Source organism: Macadamia integrifolia, unplaced genomic scaffold, assembly GCF_013358625.1.
Source record: "Macadamia integrifolia cultivar HAES 741 unplaced genomic scaffold, SCU_Mint_v3 scaffold1508, whole genome shotgun sequence".
In the NCBI taxonomy this organism is placed as follows: domain Eukaryota; kingdom Viridiplantae; phylum Streptophyta; class Magnoliopsida; order Proteales; family Proteaceae; genus Macadamia; species Macadamia integrifolia.
Window position 1 is genome coordinate 227,237 of NW_024868238.1, and position 19,542 is coordinate 246,778.

Genomic DNA, 19,542 nt, shown 5'->3' on the forward strand with positions numbered 1-19,542 from the left:
GGTTACAAAGAGAGATTGGTCTAAAATCATTCATGGATTCAGCACCTTCCTTTTTGGGAATGAGACAAAGGAAGGTGTGATTGATACCATTAATCTGAGATGGATTGTAAAAGAAGCTCCTAACATCAGGGCCAAGAGCTCTGTTGGACTTATGAGAGAGGATGGCAGAGAGGATTTCATCATCAGAGGGAATGGATACAAGAGAACGAAGAAGATCCTCAGGAACCAGCTTATTGAGGAGCTGGGGAGGAATAAGAGAGGGAGGAAGGAGAAGCTGGGAGAAGATTCCAAGAAAGTGAGGAGCGGATAACGGTAATTTACGAAATTAACACTACAGTGCAAAATTATAAAAAATACCCCTAGACAAAAATAAATAAGGAAAAATACTATTAGCTTTCTATTTCTATGACATTACATCCTCCCCCCTCATAAAATTTCGTCCTCGAAATTCCACATACCTCATTCATCAAAGCGATTGGCAAGGACTTTAGCGATGAACTAATACAGGAGGTTGCAAATAGGCTTAAAGTCAACCATAGAGGAAGCTCCCTCTTTCTTGGGGATAAGACAAAGGAAGGTGTGGTTGATCGATTGAATTTGGGAGGGGTTGAAGAAGAAGCTTTTTATGGCTTTGATGAGATCATCACCTAAGATGTCCCAACTCCCAACAAGAGGAGAATCCCATACTGAAGCCATCAGGACCCAGGGCTTTGCTGGATTTACGGGAATGGACAGCATAGTTAGAAGGAATAGCCAAAAGGGGGGACAAGGTGACTGGGAATGAATCTGTTGAGGAGAAGCGAGGGGGAATGGGTGGAGGCATATGGAGCGGGGGGCAAAAAATATCCATGAAGAAGGATACAATTTCAGCCTTAATGGCAGCCGGGTCAGAGAGGGAGGACCCATCTCTAGCCAAAAGTTGCGGAATAAGGTTGGTGTTGGTCCTGACTTTTAGAGATTTGTGGAAATCGGATGAGTTGGAATCTCCGATCTCAAGCCATTTGATGCAAGATTTCTGCTTGAGAAAGCTCTCTTCCTGCGCCAAGAGGGAGGCAAGCTCCGAGGAGGCCTAGGGAAAGGGAGGAGCTAAGGAGGTCAGCCCAGAGCCGGATTTGGATGGAAAAAGATTATTTCTACTAGCGAAGACCCTGGCAGAAATGATGCCAAAAGTAAAAGAGTTCCAGTCCTTGAGGTCAGCCTTGACGTTTTGAGCTTTAGGGCAAAGGAGATGAGGGGGGAGACATATGGACAGGTTTCTCTCAAGCAGATTTGACCATAGGGAGGAAGTCAATGGAGAGACCACATATCAAAGAATTTGAAAGGTTTGGGACCAAAGGAGATAAGGGGATGGATAAAAGGGAGATGGGACTGTGATCAGAGATACTAGGGGGGTCGATGGTGGCATGGGAAGAAGGGAAGGAAGAGAGCCATTCTTCGTTGACTAGGGCACGGTCTAACTTACAGGCAATGCGGCTGTGGCCAAAACACTTGTTGTGCCAAGAAAACTTGATGCCAGACCAACGAAGGTCATCAAAGTTGGAGTCCTCAATGTATGAGTTTAAGGATTCAACAGAAGAGGGGACGATCCCAGAACCGCTAAACTTCTCATAAGAATACCGGACTACATTGAAGTCGGATCCCCAAACCAAAGAATGGGAGCCAACCTGGGGGGCTAAGAGTCTGAGGTCCTCCCAAAGTGGGGCACAAACAGAGGATCGATTAAGGCCATAGATAGCAGTGAAGAAGAGGGGGATGCCATTAGAAGGGACTGAGATCAAAAGATGGATAAATTGGGAGGAAGAGATGAAGGAAGTTCACATTTTGGCAGGGTTCCAAAGGATCCAAATCTTTCCAGAAGGGCAAGAAGAGTAGTTCGAAAGGAAGGACCAGAAGGGGGAATGGAGGAAGCTATGCTAGTGGCATTAGCTTCAGGCACACGGGTCTCTAAGAGGCAGCAAAGGATAGATCAAGAGGATTGAATGCGGGAGCGGACTTCAAATTGCTTGGAAAGGGAATTGAGACCCCTGACATTCCAGATGGTCCAGCAATTCATGAGGGAAGGATGGGGGAAGGCAAAAAAGCCTCAGGGGGACTAAGGGTAGCTATGGAAGGATGAGAGTTTAGCTAATTGTGATGGAGCCTATAGAAGCTGGAAAGGGGAGGGGAGGACACAGGAGCAAAAAGGGGGGAAGGGGGAGGTGGGGGGGAGGGCAAAGAGGGGCAAGATACCTGCCGGAGGAGGGGGATGGATACAGAGAGAGTGGAGAGGGAGACACTCGACGCATGGGAGCTGCATAAAGAGGTGGTCAAGCTGGAGCAGATCGTTGAGAAGCCGTGGCATGGCCCCACCTCTACTAGGAGAGTAGGGCAGGGGTGGAGAGCCCTTAGGAGTGAGGTCTACATTGTGCAGAAGAGGATCGAGCAGGTGGAGGCGACCTGGCGATGGAATTGCAAACTGAGGCAAGGGAGCGGCCTGTGATGGAATTGTATACGAAGAGGCCCCTCGAGGCTCAGGACTGATTGGAGCTATCGCGGAGAAGCCCTGCCCCTGCTGGGAGAGCAAGGCAAGGGAGGAGCATCGAGAGAGGATGGCGAGGGAGTTAGTGCATTGCCATATCCCTACTAGGAGAGCAGAGCAGTGGGGAGTTACAAGAGAGGGCATTGAAGATGTCATGGCATGGCCTTGCCTCTGTTGGGAGAGTAGGGCAAGGGGAGGAGCATCATGGGAGGGTGTTGATGATGTTGTGACAAGGCCTTGCCCCCTGCTATGAGAGCAGGGCAAGGGGAGAAGCATCAAAGGAGGGTGCTGATGAAGACATGGCAAGGCCCTGCCCCTACTGGGAGAGTAGGGCAAAGGGAGGATCAACAGAACTTAGAGGCAAGGAAGTGGCAGCCTGCAAGGGAATGACTGCAACTGAATCAGCAAAGAGAGAACAAGTGACAAAGGGGTCGGTATCTAAGGTCGATACGCCAACATGAGGTATAGAGGGATTGAGAACAGCAAGATTGGAAGCCAAAGGTGGGACGAAGGACCCGAATGGAGAATGGTGGATGGGTCAGGTAGCAGATGGTTAGGCGTGGAATATAAGGTGGGCTGAACAACGTCGGAGGTAAGCTGATGGGCCGAGAGGCCAAGATGGGCCGAGAGGTCAAAATGGGCTGAAAGGGAAGAGGAAGTGGTAATGTGAGTGCAGATGGGCCGAGAAAGGAGACGGACCAATGAAAAGGAGGAAGGGAGATGGGCCAAAGAAGAGGGGGGCGTGGATAAATAGGAGGAAAAAGAGGAATTGCCGAAGGAGGGGTAGGAGGGGAAGACGAGACAAAACCAGAGGATGTCGAGAAGATTCCAGAAAGGGAAGGATTACAGAAGATGAAGCGAGAGGGAGAAAAGCAGTGGAGGGGTTACTGTCATAGAAGACAGTGGGATAGTGGACAAGCAGCAGAAAATGGCAAGGATCTGCAGTAGCTAGATTGGGGGACCTGAGGGAGCCGAAAGCATTCTGAGAAAGACAGCAACTGGAGGCGACTGCAAGGCAACGAGAGCATCCAGTGGATAAACAGGAGAGACCGATGTATGGGCTGACAGAGGTAGGCGCATGTTTTCTGAGCGCCTTCGCCTGCTCCACCTCCGTCCACTACTGGATGGCGAAAGGTGGTGGTGATGATGCTGGTGGAGCTATTTGGAGGGGGATAGTGAGTGGTGTTGAGGCGAGGGTTTCCAACGTAGATGGAGATGGTGGATGGTGGAAGGGAGGTGGGGGTGGATGGGTGGAGGTTGTCGGGGAAGGTGGAGGCAGTAGGATTGTGGGAGGTGTCGGTTGGGGAAGGGTCATCCAAGGAGGGGAGGTCCATCATTTCATCAGGAGCCGAGGGTGAAAGCTTTGTGCAGTTTAGAGACTGATGACCAAATATCTTGCATAAAGAACATTGGGGGGCCCCAATCGTAAACAATGTCTTGGTGGAAGGCCGCACCTTCATCATCCATGACGATGACAAAGGTGAGGGCAGCACTGCAGAAACCTCAACACATACACGGGCGTAAGAGTTGCTGCATTCTTTTAGTTCGGATGTCTGTAAAGAGAGGTTTTCCTACTATGGAGCCAATGATGCTTGGGCCTTTTTCACACCATAAATGAAGAGGAATATTAGGGAGGGTGATCCATAGAGGTATAGAGCAATGATCAATCTTATGGAGTTGCATGAAACGATTCCATTGGCGAAGAAAGATGGGTTTATTTTCCACATACCATGGACCTCCTTCAATTTCCTCCATAACAAAGTTGAAAAGACAGACTCCGTTATCTAGAAGGAAGGTTGTTAGAAGACCTTAAGTTTTCCATTGCATGGAGAGGGAACTTTTGACAATGGGGAAGGGAGGTCGGCTGCCCAGAAAGTGCCCAACAAGGCAGAATCTCCATTTGGAGATTTCCGAGGAGAAAGAGGCTGCCAAAAACCTGCCAATTTTCTTGCAGCCAATAAGAGAAGGGGGACGAAATCAGTGAGAGATCATCTTTTAAGGTTGAGGAGGAGGGATCGAGGCAGGAAGACCAAGATTTAGGAGCAGGAAGAGATGGGGAAGGGTAGGAGGAGGGTGAAGGAAAAAAGGGGGGAAGAGGGCAGAGGAGGAGGAGGAGGAGAAGGAGGAGGAGGCGGGGGAGGGAGAGGGGACGAAGCCATCTCAGGTTCGCTTTTTCAAAGGAAATATCTACTGAGCTAGGCAATTATCAATGGCTTTGGAATCTCATTCTCTCATGGTTGGCAGGATGTAATGGTTGAAATTCAGCGTTGGTCATTAGGTGGCTGAGTTCCAACTCTGATGGCCATTGGACGTTCCTTCTCGTTAGGAGAACTAGTTTTTCTGTCTGGGTGGAAACTTTTCTTTCTTTCATGGCCAGACCATATCTGACCCGAGTTTCTATGAATTTACTTATGTTATCTTCATTGTTTTTGCCCTGTTGCAATACTCAAAAGATTAATAACATCAGGTAAGATCAAATCAGTGGTTCATTTCTGGTTTACTAAACGGCAGATACCCTGCTTTACTCCATATTTCAATATATGGTGATCTAATTTTTTAGCCTGAACTAGTAACCTTAGTCCACCCAAACTTTGGGATATCAAAGTGCAACCTCAGAGGGGAACTCGATTCTGATTTGGTGGTGTTCTCTGCAATTTTTTAATTCCAAAATATTTATTTTTCAAATTATTTCTAATCTAACCGTCAGATTTGTGATCATATTTTAGGGATGAGTACAGCTACCCTAGGGGAAGTTTCAATCTGAATTTGGGGAGTATCTGACCCATGGATTTATTGATATTTTGAAATTCCTTATCAGATTCAAGTTGTTCTAATTAGTCTCAAATTACCCAGCCATACTTCCTTATCTTCTAAAGGGTGTTAATACTTCTCGTGCAGGATTGGTTCCTACAGTTTAACCTTCATCTAAGAAGGTTGACTTGTTGACTTTTGTTTGACTTTTTTTGGGAAGTAAAGTATCGAGTTAGTGTTCGGAATTAGTGATTAATAGAGAATTTATAATTGTAGGTTGTGACTTGTGACTAATTCGAGTACTTGGAACTCAGAGGGTTGAAGTAATACTTTTACAAACTGAGGTAAGCAAAGTATAGTGGGTGCACACCACGGGTGTGTGGTATGATTAACTTAAGTTTTGTTTGGTATGCTTGTATATGGTGATTTGAATTGTGTTCATATGTGATATATGGTTTTGTGAGTAAAGCTTAGTAATGATAAATATTGTTTGTATGATGCATAATTGTGGAAGTGGTGCCTAAGGCTGGTGATGATTGCTTGAATACTCCTGCATGAGTTTCCACGTGATATGTTAAAGAATGTGACTGTTTAAAGAGTAGATTGTATGGGAGTGTTTGAGGGTAAATAGACAACATTGTGTCAGTGGAGAGTCAGCCACCAAAGAGGTAGAGTATTCCATGGAGCTGTGGAATATACCCATTGTAGACATGTAAATTGCCAATGGTGAATGTATAGTCACAGAGTAGGTGACAGTGGAGTGATTGCAGTGGGTGGTGGCAGCTTGTTTCCATCAGTGCCAACTAGAGTGTTAAAAGAGTGACCTAAAGTAAAGTGTATTATCAACTTGAAATTGATCTCGTGTTTTCTGTTTTTAAACCTCATGTTGATGCATTTTAGACAGGCAGGTACAAATTCCTACCATGTCAATCAACTGACCCATTAAACCCATCTTCTTGAAAACTCAATTTAGAGCCTAACCTCCTAGACCTTATAACTAAAAACCCTACTTCATTTCAAATAACACTAACCTAGTTTTTCCAAAATGAAACTCATCTTTGGTCTCCTGACACACATCACATGTCAAAGTCCATATCTGACAAAATTCCGCATCCAGCTTCCTTGGATTAGCCTTCATCATGAAGTACATCAAATCCATCCACAACAGGTCTTCTCTGGAAATGATAAATACAACATATTAAACAGATCCAGAACCCAACAGTTTTGCTCATTGCCACATCTCCCAACACCAATTTTTATTTTAAGAAAAGAGGGTGGGGGGAGAGAAAAGGAATATCTACTAATCTAAAGTCCTAAACTAGAAATCGACACAGACAAGACATGAGAGAAACGAAATTGGCATAAAAGATTTGGACAGCTTCTATACTAAGGTAGTTTGCAAGCTCTATACCTGGGAATTCCATTGTTTGTGGAAAAAGTAAATTTCAAAATGGTTCGGAGGAGAAGTCAGTATATTGACTATATTCCATCACCATTTCTCCTCTAATTTTTTCCCCTCCTTTATTCACGTGAAACAACTCTTGCTTCCACCAATAGCACCAATACAACAGTTAAAATTCAAACCTACATGCCTAGAAGACCTTCTAAAGACAAATAAATCCATATGTTTACTGTTATGAGATGCCAAAATATAAGGTCTTCGGCTTGTCCTAGCCAAGACCTTGGACAAATGTTCAAAAACTCATTTCGTTTTGCCGTTTCGGTCAATCCAAAGCTACCAAAATTTTTCTGAAACAGTTTCTTTTTTCCATGTGTTTCACTTGGACATTTTGGGGGGGCAAATGAGTGAAACGAAATGACCGAAATTTTGACTAAACAGTGCATTTTTTTAACCAAAATTGGCGAAATTTCAGCGAAACAGTGCTGATTCTGGATTCGCCTCCTGTTTTGTTTCCAACATGTCAAAATTAGTGAAATTTCATAAAGTTTTTGAACCATGCCTCGGACTGAGTCCCGCCTTCCCACACCCCAACCAAAAATACCCCAAATGTACCGTAATCAATTTTGTCTAATCCCAGAAAAAAAAAAAATCGTAGATGGAGATGACATGTGGGTCTTCTCTTCTGTTTTTCATTCAATAATTATAATCTTTCACCTAAGCAGCAATGCCAAAAGTCAAGAATATTTGTATTAAGAGAATCAAAGAGGTCATGATGCGGATCCGAGATAGTCGGATCGCTTAGAGCCCACTAAAGAACCAAATAGTTCACTCTAGGCAAACCAAGGGCAATAATGTAATTTCTGATAAGATTTAGGAGCTTTATAGATTGAAATAAGTGACTAAGGACTTAAAAGGAATTAACTTCAAAGAGAAAGGAGCAATTCTTGAATTAAAATAGTAGTGGGGTTAAATTGAAATAAAACCAAGAATGAAGGGTTACTTTGCAAACTAGGAAAGAGAGGATGTCTTTAATAACGAACTTAAAAATTGAAAGGACTTATCTGTAATAAGCAGAAGTTATATTTTGAAAATAAAAGACCTTTCTTCTTCCTCACGATGGAGTTCAGAAGCGGCAGCCAGCAAGCTTTCAACGCAGAGAACTCCTTCAAATCTGGTCGGTTGATCTTGGGACTTCAGGTGTAGACTCCTAAGGAGAAGGCGTACCAAACTCACCAGAGGGCTGCTCAGATCAGCAGGCTGGAGTGACGTGGGAAGCACCTGCAACTGGATCTGGCGATGTTAAATTCAGATCTGATTCTGGGTTGAGTTTCTTCACAACAGAACCAAGCCTCGAAAGAGATGACCTAGGATTTGCATCGCCTAGGAAAGAGTTACCTTCACTCAAAATCTCAGTCCAAAAAACCCATGCATGAGGGAGATCGATCAGCTTCAAGGAGACAGAAACGATCGCCAGAAACAGGGTAGGGAAGAAAAACCAGAATTTAAAAAAAGGAGAATAAATAAAGGGGAAGTAAAAGAATGGAAGAGAAGAGAAGGGAAAAATTCAGAGAAAGAAGAAAGGGGAATCGGCAGCCATGGTTCTCATACCAAAACTCTTAATTAAAATTTCTATTCTTCAAAATCTAAAACTGAACTTCTTCATCGTTTACATGTCCAATATAAAGAAAAAAATCAAAAATTAATGACAACTAACTTAAAATGGAAATTAATCTAAAATTAGAAACTAACAAATTTCAAAGAAATTGTTTCTAAAACAAAAGAAAATCAAATCAAAAATATTTTTTTTTTCCTAAATCCATCGTGCATCTGCATCAGGTCAACTCTGTGGGTATCCTGAAGCTCATCTGGAAAGTTGTTTCCAAACATCGAAGTATCTGGGTTGACTAGGTCCACTCCTCCCTGCTCTCCCACAATTCTCTCTGGACCACTCCCATCCCTTCTGATGCTTCCTGAATTTGGAGAAAAATCCTCAATTTCAAGCCTCTGGCCCTTACTGCCATTTCCTTCTCTATCGGAAACGGCCAATCCACCTCCCTCTGGATGGACCCCTGGCACCCTTTTGGTATCCTCTCTTCTCTAGTCACTCCTAGGACCATCTACTCTTCTGGTCTTCCTAAATTCTCCCTTGTATCCTCTATTATCTCTCCCCTTGGGTGGTCCCCCCCATCTCCTCCCTCACTCTTGTGGATTCTAGTCCTCCCTCCCTCCCTCCCTCCCTCCCTCCCATTTCCCCTGGTCACAGAGGTAGAGACAAATGTGCTTGGCTCCCCTCTTCCACTGGGTTGTTCTCCTCTGCCTTTGCTTGGTCTTTTGTCAGATCCCCTAGCCCTGTTGTTCCTTGACGAAATCTCATCTGGTTCAAGGGCCACATTCCTAGTTATAGTTTCACTGTTTGGATATGTCTCTCCAATTTCCTCCCAATTCAATCCTTCCTCATTCACCGCCACATCCCAGTCAACTCCTCCTGTTGTCTCTGCCCTCTTGGCTCTGAAGACATCCCCTCCTTTTCTTCCATTGCCCCCTTTCCTCCTTGATTTGGAAAACTGTCTTGTCTCAATGCTGGCCCTCTAGGAGACCTATTCTCCCTTTTGATCGGGAATGGCTTTGGATCAATATGACTTTTGGGGCTCCTCCATCTGTGATACCATTGGAAAACTTTCCTTCTCTGCTACCATCAACCACCTTTGGATGGAGCATAACATCTGTAGATGGTATCCACCTCCCGCTCTCCGAATAAGATTTGGTCCACCATCTTCTTTGATGTTTCCTCTAAAATCCAATCCCTCCCCTTCCATCCTGTCCCCAACACCCGTAGAAATAGGCATATCCTTGCCTCCTGGAATCTTCCCATTGATTCCGTCCCCCATTCCTGAGTTCCCCTCTCCCAGTTGTTCCCCTCCCCCAAGTCCCCGCCCTCCTCCCCCCTTCTTTCTTTCCTTGTTCCCTCCCCTCCCCTCCCCTCCCCTCCCCGGGCTGCTGGCCTCTTTTGTGGATCCCTCGGCTGCTGATGGTTATATTTTGTAGCTTCTGTTTTGCTCCTTGTAGGGGATGTTTCTTTGTTGGCTTTTGCCTCTCCCCCCCTTTCCCCTCGTATTTTCTTCTCTCCTTTGGTAATAAATTTATTTATTCATCCAAAAAATATATATATGGTACAATACAGATCGGTTACTAAGAGAGCAGCCTAGTGCATGAGGCTCCCACTACTTCAGGGTCTGGGAGGGGCAAATGTACACAGCCTTACCCCCTGCTTCGCAGGATATGCTGTTTCCAAGTTTTGAACATGTGACCAACATGTTGAAATAGTGCAACTTAACCGTTGCACCAGAATCTCACCCAATAATACAGATCTGTTACTAGTAACACAAAAATTAACGGAGACATCATGGAATCAAGGAGAAAGTGCCTGACGTGGGAGATAACAATCAGAAATGTAGAATAGAAACAAAGATAGCAAAGGATAAAAGTACAAAGACCTACTGGAATATGATTAATTACAGAAAACAAAGGATTTTTTTTTTTTTCTTTTTTGGTATTTAATGGAAATGACTAGGACCCTCAAAGAAGACAAACAGAAGGAAGCAATATACTTACATCAATATCACTGGTTGGTAGATAAAGCCCTGTCCTATATGATCCAAACACTTCAACCTGCGCAATGTTAATATTGGTTATAAAAAGAGAAAGATAAAATGACCATGTGTAATGCAGCTTTCATATGACCAAGTCAAAAAGGAGTGGTAAGAGTGCTAGTTGAGGCTATAAAAGCATAAGGAGAATACCAGCATAAGTGTGCAGGGTTTGTTTATTTTCTGGTGGAAAATAAAGCCCTAGATAGACTGAATCTGCATAATAAGGTTCATATAGCTGAACCCAAACAGTTGGAGTAACACTATGATCCTGATGTGTAGTTATCAAGGCGATGATGACAGTTATGGGATGAAAACACAAAAGAAATTTTTTTAAGCTCTTACCCTACAGTGAGGCCATATATATTTAATGACTTCAGAAACGCAATCTACAGCCTGGGCTCGTGACGCTTGCTCTTCAGGGGTTGGAGAGAGAAAGGAGCAAAAATCAAGAATCTCTGAAACATCCACAACCTCAACTTGTTTAGCTATCATGACGTTACTATGAGAACATATCTAAACAAGTGAATAGATGCTTAAAATGGAAAACAAACCTCCTAGTATTGATGAAATGATGAACAAAAGTATCCAATATATCACAAAAATGAACTAATAAACCCAATAATGTCAGAAAGGCTAGGGCCTGACCCAACAAATGAAGGTCAAGTATTTCTGGAACTCATCTTGTTTCATATGTTACTTCCTAAGTAATTTTATTACTAGAATGGAAAATCCAAAATCAGCAATACAACCTGTTAGAAGTTTGTATCGATAGGAGGGGATAAGTCGTTATTAGCACTAGTCCCCTTTAGGGGCCTTTATGTTTTTCTGTTTTATTTTGTTAGGTGTTTACTTTTATTCCCTTTATCCTTTTCACAACCCTCAACTCAAATAAGTCCTAAGCTATATGGGACCTGATGTAGTTCAAAATAACAGGAAGGCCAACAGTAAACCAGACCATCAAACTGGACCAAGAATAGATTAACAGGCTTAATTTGAGTGCCCAATGGGTTGTAAGAGCCATGGGCTTTATATTTATGGGTTTATTATTGTAATGGGCCAATTCTATAAGCCTATAAGTATTAAGGATTTAAGTCTTGTACAGGATTAAGTAGTAAGTTTTGTTGAACCAGGAAGGTTCTATTTATATATTGTGTTGTGGATATGAAAACCTTATGGGATGTGTGTTTCGGTTATCTAACATGTTTCTTTATGTGATAAGAGAAGATGATACCCAGGCTTTTGATATGGAACTTTTGATGGAAGAAATAGCATGTTAATTGAAGAAAAGACTATTGTCGACGGACTTCTAGAGATGTTGCAGACTTCCGTGATGAGAAAGATTAATGCACTTCAAGACAAATCAAGTTGAAGGAATCTTTCGAGATCAAGATTAGATTAAATTATAAATTTTCATATCTTTGTAATGTTGATGTTAATATTCAAAAGATTAAATAAGTTCAAGTAAAAGTCAACTAAAGCCCTAAATGAACAAACCCAAGAAACTAGGAGGTTTGACTTAAAAAATTAAGTGACTTAACTGTTTATAGACTGAGTCAGTGATGATCATCCATGATTAATCGGAGAACTATTTATAGACTGAGTCAGTGATGATCATCCATGCTTAATCGGAGATATTAAGTCATACCAAGTTCTCTGAGATGGACAACCATGCTTAAAATTGTTTGTCCCAACTCCGGGGATGATCACTTACGGACTTCCATCCTAACAAAGAGTACTCGTTTTTTAGTCCTGTTCCAGGGACTTTTGTGGGTATCACACAGACTTCCATACGTGAGCATTCAACACTTCGTGGTAGTTCTGTTTGGCTAATTTGAATCTCATTAAAGACACCACTTTGACTCTAACCACCTGAATGGATTCCCTAACATCTTCAATGATGTTGAGGAGTTCTATGAATTAGTTTTCTTAGAAATATTAGAGACCAAAAATATTTAATATTTCCAAACTGTTTTAAACTTGAATTGACCTCCAAGAGTTAGTTTTCTTTAGAAAACTCAAAGTTTAATTTTAGAAGACCGGATTAATTTGATTACTTCCTACCTTTGATGATACCCATTATTGACACTAACGGCTAGTCTAACAACTAGATTGTTTGCCTCTAAATATAGGTTGAGTCTTTTAAACTAAAATATAGAGATTAAGCGAGAAAGAACGATCATATCATCTTGACTTTGGGCTATATCTTGTGAGAAACATTTTGAGCTGAATTGGTGCAATTTTAGGCTTGTTAAGAAGCTAGTTGCAATCTGAATTTTTTTGTGTAACTCGTTTGTACTGTGTACAAGTGTACAACTGCCTTAGCTTGCGTGGCAATGTGGAAATCTTAACTTGTGTAGCTTAGGTAAGGAAACCCTTGGTCTGGCAAGATATCGGTCATCAATCCGAAGGGACTGTGATTGAGCTAATGAGGCTTGATTGTTTCCATTTGGAACAAAATCGTTTGATGGTGGAGAAATCATTGACCTATGTGGCAAGGTGGAAATACTTGGTCTATATGACCCATGGTTCGAGAACTCACCGAAATCTCGGTAGTTTCTTAGTTTTGGAAGATCTCAAGACGAGAGGTAAGGCAATACACAAATAATACAAAATCTCGTACGAGATTTTGATATGTCACCAAAATCTCAGCCCAAGTTCTCGTTTCGTGATATCTCAGTTGAAAGCACTTAACCTATGTGATATGTATACTCCATTTTTACGAGACAGAGTCGAAATTTCATCTCAGTCTCGGTGAACTTGCAAGTCTCAACCTGTTTTGAAGCAAAGTCCCCCTAATTTAGTTTTTGGTGCAATTTTTTGCCAAATCACACCCAAAGGAGCTTGGAACAAGTGGATCGATAGCTTATTTAAGTTGTGAATAATTTGATATATTTTATTTTTTCAAATTTGATGTTTCCACTCTGTTTAGAAGGCCTAAAATAACCTGGATGAAAAGTTTCAAAACCTAACTCCGCCATATGGCTATCGAAACCCAACCCCAAGACTTGCAGTAAAAAAATACATGGTTTCGGTGACATTTCGGTTTTGAGCCTAGACGAAACCATGACCCGAAATTGAGTCCTCAAAACATAGTATGACCAAGGTAATGACGTAGGACAGTTGGATCTGAACCACTCTAAATCTCGTGTCATTGCCTCTATCTCTTTATCTCTCTACCTAACCTATCTTTATTTGTTTTTGCACCATTTGTTTATTCATTCATCACAACTTGGAGGAAGGTTTTGTCATCCAACTTCATCCTAAAAAGAAAAGTTGAAAAAGTTCAGTCACACAATTCACACACCCCCCCCCCCCAAGGGTGTTGCCATTCGGTCTTACAAGTTTCTATATTGTAATGTTCTAGAACAGCTTCTATTTTGAAGAGAGATTTAAGTTGTAAATAATCCCTCCTACCATACATAGTTGTTTCCTATTTTGCTTATTTCCATGAAGTTATAAACAAAAAGTAGGGGTTCTTAACCACTACCATTAATTTGAGAAATAATTTAGCCTTGAGCTAATGAATTCTGTGAGATACGAAGCAGGGTTTTGTGGGATTCAAAACTGCTCTACTGTGGGATGCAGTAGGGAAACTTTGGTGGGATGCCAATCCTGGAGTTGGTGGGATTTCTTCTCCACAGATAGATGAGAGGCCTAACATATCTCCTATCTTCTTCTTCTTCTTCTTCAACAAAGGTTAGCTTCCTGATTCCTATATCCTATGGTTAGCAAGATCAGTTCCTTTCTGAATCTGCCTGTTTATTTAGTCACATTCTTGAATTTCCATTGGTAGGTTTTTCTTTTCTCAGTTTGATCTCAATTTCCTGTTTCAGACCTGTCCATCAATTCTTGTTGTTCACAGGTTCTGAGATCTTCTTCTTGATATCATCTAATGATTCTGCAGTGCTCTGTGCGAGAACTGTTTCTGGGATTCTGAAGTATCAAGCCATCCTTCTACAGTTGCAATTCTGGCTGTTGTTTCTGTTACTAATTTCTATCACCTCTATTTGATCAGAACGGTTTCCAATTCCAGCATCAGTTTCTATTTGTTTATTTTCAAATTTCTTAGATTTATCGCTAATATCAACTATTTTCTAAATCTGTTTTTGGAAACTTTCTATTTTCGTGTAAGTGTCTTAACTCCAAATCCAGCTGTTGGACTGGTACCCTATTTGAGGGTTTATTCCGTTGTTCCATAGTGCCTTTTGACCTGGATTACAGCCCCATCATATTGCTCAGCTTTGAGTTATTTCAAATCTCCCTATTCTAGTCCTAAGGACGTGTCCTGTGATCCTTAACTGTGGTTTGCATCTGAACCTACTTTTAGGTTAACCAGATTGCATTAGATCTTGTTCACCACTCAACTCTATTCAAAACTATACTTCTTGTCAACCCTATTCCATGCATGTTTTTTCTCACCACTTCTTCCAAAGCCATTTTAGGCCCACCCTTTACTCTTTTTCTTCAATTTGAATCATGTTACTCCTACTTATCGGTGCATTTGAAGTTGTTTGTAGCACATGCCCATACCACTTCAAATGACTTCTCTCAACTTCGCATCAAGCTTTGCCACTTCTAATGTGTTCATTCCTTATTTATTCTTCTTTAGTTTTATCACTCAACATCCTCCTCTCAACTACACTAATTTTATTAACGCGTTAATTTCTCATCACCCAATATTTAGCTGCATCCATCATTGATAGTCTTTTAGCTGTCCTATAAAATATGCCTCTGAGTTTTCAGCAATGGCCAATCTTGTGTCGCTGCCTCCAATATAATTGACAGATGGGTTGTCTCCTTCGGATGGCCATGTCATTGTACTCGTCAAATCAGTCTTCTTCCGTTGAATGTAAAAAAAAAAAAGTGAGCAAGGGCTCTTAAGCTAACCGAAATTATGATAAATGTGGTTTCTATTTTCCCTCCTTGCCACACTACTCCGTGGTGATTATAAGGGGCCAGATGAGGCCAGCCACAGAGAACATATAACAAAGGGCAATTGAAACGTAAACTAGCACAGCCAGTAGTTTTACACAACACCAAAGCTATACCTTTTTTTTTTCAACACCACCAGTTTAGCAGTAAGAATTAAGAACTAATACTGAGGTTCCTCAGTATCCGGAATAAAACTCATGGAATCCCACCAACTCCTTCCACACCAAACTCAGAAAATTCAAAGAACAAAACAATAATCAGGATTGGAATCTGAGTTCCCGCATGTCTCAAAGTTTTCCTATTAGAAAAAGTCCGAGTCCGTCTCCAATTTCATAGATTAAGCAGTATTAACCCAAAGAAGTGAAAATTTGAAGTATCCTGCAAATTTATTGGTGAAGAGACGCATGAGAGTACATTACCTTTATGGAGCTGAAGCATGGGGCTCTTAAAACGACCATTGGCTCTGAACCAGCCCGACTCGAGCACCCGTTCTTCAGTTCGAGCCACAGGGGTAGTAGCAGCAGGAGATACAGGGGCAGCAGAGGATTGTGTCAAGCCATCGACATCATCGTCAGCGTCGACGTCGAGGGAGAAGTAATCGGGAGCGGCAGTTTCCGGCGAAGGACGGTTGGGCAACGAATCAGAAATTTGATTACGGAAGACGGAGTACGGCTCGGTCGTGTCGGTATCGGATGGATCCGTTGAGGTGACGGTAGAGGCAGACAGAGGGCCTAGGGTTTCGTAGAGTAAGCCCTCGATCTCCATTGCATGTACTAATTACTGTCGGAGTCGGCAACGGCAACCAGGTTGAGCCGAAGCAACGAACAGAGGAGAGTGAAGAAAAGAAAGGGAAAACAGTAAAAAGGGTTTGGAGCAATGGGCCTTGGCCATTGGGACTGCGTGCGGCTCCGCCTTCACGTTCGTTAAGCAACCGAACGTAGATCGGTCCCTCCCCTGCACGTACGTCGTACGTACAATGAGTCAGTGACATCTGCCCCTAATTTCAAATAAAAAAAAAAAAGAGCAAATTTCACTCCCCTCCCTGGCATTTCCATTTATTACACTCTCCTCCCCTTCAAAGTTTAAAATTATACTGTTCAAATTACATGTCAAATGTCATTTTTACCCCATCACCCTTGTCTAAATAGTTTCCTTAAATCAGGAGGAACCCATCTTCAGGTTGATCAGTCTTCCAGGCTTTGCCCACATGGTAGGAAGAACAGTAATCTTTCTTATGCCTTATCTTTCCTAATGGAAAATTGAAAACCATGCATGTCTACTGGACATGAAAAAAGATGCTCTACCTTTCCATACTACAAGGCTGCTAGGTTGCAGTAGTTCGTGTGAAAGATAGAGGTTGGCATTTGAACTATGATAATCACCTGAACTGTCATCTTTTTTCGAAAAAAAAAAAAAAAAAAGTGTCCATGCTTCCATTACTACATACTCTGTGTGGTGAACTCCTCCCTCTGTATACAAACAAATGAAATAAGAGAAAAGATGATTATAATGTGACTTTAGTTCCATTTATGAACTCCATTTTCTCCAGAAATTGCAGGTAGCACATGCCAAGATTTTGGATTCAATTATTGGCTTATGGTATTTTCGGTCGTCGCTACTGATTTGGCTACGGAACACCATCTTCAGGTTGATCATAATAATCGCAAACTTATCCGATGAATTGGGACCCACCACTTAGTGCTACCCACTTAGGGTATACCCTTTGTAGGGGTTGATCTACTCTGAAAATTTTAACAATCTGGTATAACTGCTTTGGATGGCAAGCAAAGGGATAAGATTGATTAAACTAGGCTGATATTAACCAGTACCAACAACGAAAACCCATAAACCAGAATGTACTCCCTAGGCTCCATTAATGCGGTGACAACGTGTAATACCCTACTTCTTAAATCCGGTCTGATTACGCGGTTGAACCGGTTTAACCATGCAGGAACCGAACCAGAGGGAGTTAGAGCGGGTTCCTTATGGGCTATGATGGCAAGGGTGACCTTAAACACCGGCTGGCCCGACAAGTCCGAGCCAGTGCCAGAAGAGACGGGAGTGCCCAAGCCGTATACATGCACCTACCATAAGGCCATGTACAGATAAAGTAGGTATTGTAGCCATATATTAAGGTATATACGTATACTACATCGTACGCTAGGGTGGGGTTCGCACCAGGCCCGAACTCTGTCAAAATCCCAAGTTTTGGCCCTCAGGTGGGCGGACAGGTGGGCGCACCCACCCACTTGAGTGACCCTTCCATGTGCACTATTTAGTTATTTAGGAAGTATATATATAGCATTTATGATTTTCTTTTCTTTTCATTTATGACACCCATACGTTGGTGAGGATAGTAAAGAGGAGAGAGAAAAGAAAGGGAAGAAGAAGAGAAGAGAAGGAAGGGGAAGAAGAGAAGGATTTCAGCGGCGCCGAAGCTTGATCTTCCCATTCCGGTGCCGGAAGAGTGATCTTCAACTCTAGATCTACATTTAGAGGTAAGCAAAGTTGGGTTCCTTGAACATTCACCATACCCAAGCTTAAACCCTTGATGTGAGTAGGGTTTCTTGAGATCTTGTAAATCCCCTTTGAAATGATGAATCTAAGGTTAAATAGATGATTTATGTATTGATCTTGAAGGATTTGAAGAGGTATTGACAAGGTGGAAGAAGCATTGTAGGTTTGAAGTGATTTGGAGGGTTTGAAGTTGTTCTTGAGCAAAGAAGGTAAGATGGTTTCCCATCACTTGAATCTAACCTAGATCTAGGTTAGAGCTATCCTATAAGACTTGAAAGTGTGAAGAATGGATTGGGAAAAGCCCCCATTTGAATCCCTAAAGAATGGAGGAAGTTGGGAAGAAACAGCAGTTTTCCCACCAAGACCGGTGGGTAGGACAGGTGGGCCATCTGGCCCGCCTGTGAGCACCCACCTGAGAGGGCAGGGCCTTCGGGCACAACCGACGAGCCACACTGGCGGGCTAACCAGTAGGCCACCCTGCCCGAAGGTCTTAGCAGGGGCCCCTGGCCCAACCGGTGGGTCAGACTGGCGGGCCAACCGGTGGGCCCCTACCCACCAGTCCAAACCGATGGGTAGAACCGGTGGGCCAGACAGCCCACCTGTCTGACCCACCTGTGTGGCCTCGAAGGTGATTCTTACGTCCGATTGGACCCAAATCGGACGTACGACCTTCTTTTAACATTCTAAACATGATTTTATCATCGGATCTCGTTAATTTTGATCCTAAAATGGTGAAGTACTAACCCCGCTCAATTATGTTAGGTTCACCAAATCCTACCCGTTTCGCACCGGATCTCACCCGTACCGAACGGGAATCCTTGTACGCTACAGGTAAGTGGGGAGAGGACTTTGGCCTTGTTCCAAGGCATTGTTTGGCATTCATTTACTTGTATCTAATCTAGTCATGCCATCATGAATATGCATGTGTGCTATGTTTACTTTCTAAATGCCAAGTGATAAGATGCTTACGTGATTGAATGTTGACATCATTGTGCATGATGCATTGATAGACTAGACGCCGTAGTCGGCTTGGAAACGAGTGCATTGGTGGCCCGCGGTATGGGACGCGGAGGCACTATGCAATCGTACTATTGTCATATAGGAGCATGCGGTTTAGGATTTCACCTTCCCGTGCTACGACCCTTCCCAATAGGGGTTGAGGTGTTGGGTTACCATTTGGGGGGAAGCAGTGGTCGCGGTTGTCGGGTCACTGTGGCGGTTAGACATAACCCCCGGAGGGTCATTAGGACAGTCGGCAACCCCGGTGGTATATTCAAGAGGGCCAATCGTACTGCTTTTAAATTGTTGGAGTCAACACCTTTAAATTTCAGTCATTTACTTTTCTGTTGAGAGCCGGTGGACGGCATTGTCTTTATTTTTCCGAGTACTCACGGTGCGCCTTCTCCGACAGCCCTATGGGCATATCGCGGGATGGAGTTCGTGGCTCGTACCTGGAGTATACGCGCACTGTGGCTGTAGTAGCACTAAAACCAAAGACTTAGTAATGTTGTTTAGGTGTATGTGATTTAAAATGACTTGCATGGCATGTAGTGCATATGATGTGTTGTGATGTGTGGACTGTTGTGTGTGGTCCGCCTCTCTACTTACTGAGCTAGTGAGCTCATCCCACGGGTCACCCTCTTTTTAGATGATTTTGCAGGTCATACATCTAAGGAGCACGGGGTGGGTCCCACAGTCGAGTTTCCTGAAGAGGACTGGTGGACCCCTGATGAGTTTGAGCACGGCGTAGACTGCGCGTGTGAGAGCTGTGC

General features: G+C 42.9%; 1 protein-coding gene across 1 annotated transcript in view; it reads right to left on the reverse strand.

Moving 5' to 3' along the window:
• The window catches only part of LOC122063982 (terminal nucleotidyltransferase 4B), a 56,755-nt gene extending 40,559 nt beyond the window's left edge, over positions 1–16,196 (reverse strand). Inside the window, exons 1-3 of the mRNA XM_042627677.1 lie at positions 15,673–16,196; positions 10,664–10,776; positions 10,284–10,340 (exon numbers count right to left, since the gene is read on the reverse strand). Of these exons, the coding sequence (XP_042483611.1) occupies positions 10,284–10,340; positions 10,664–10,776; positions 15,673–16,018 (516 nt within the window). The 5' untranslated portion in view covers positions 16,019–16,196. The remainder of the gene's footprint in view (positions 1–10,283; positions 10,341–10,663; positions 10,777–15,672) is intronic.
• Positions 16,197–19,542: the final 3,346 nt, after the last annotated feature.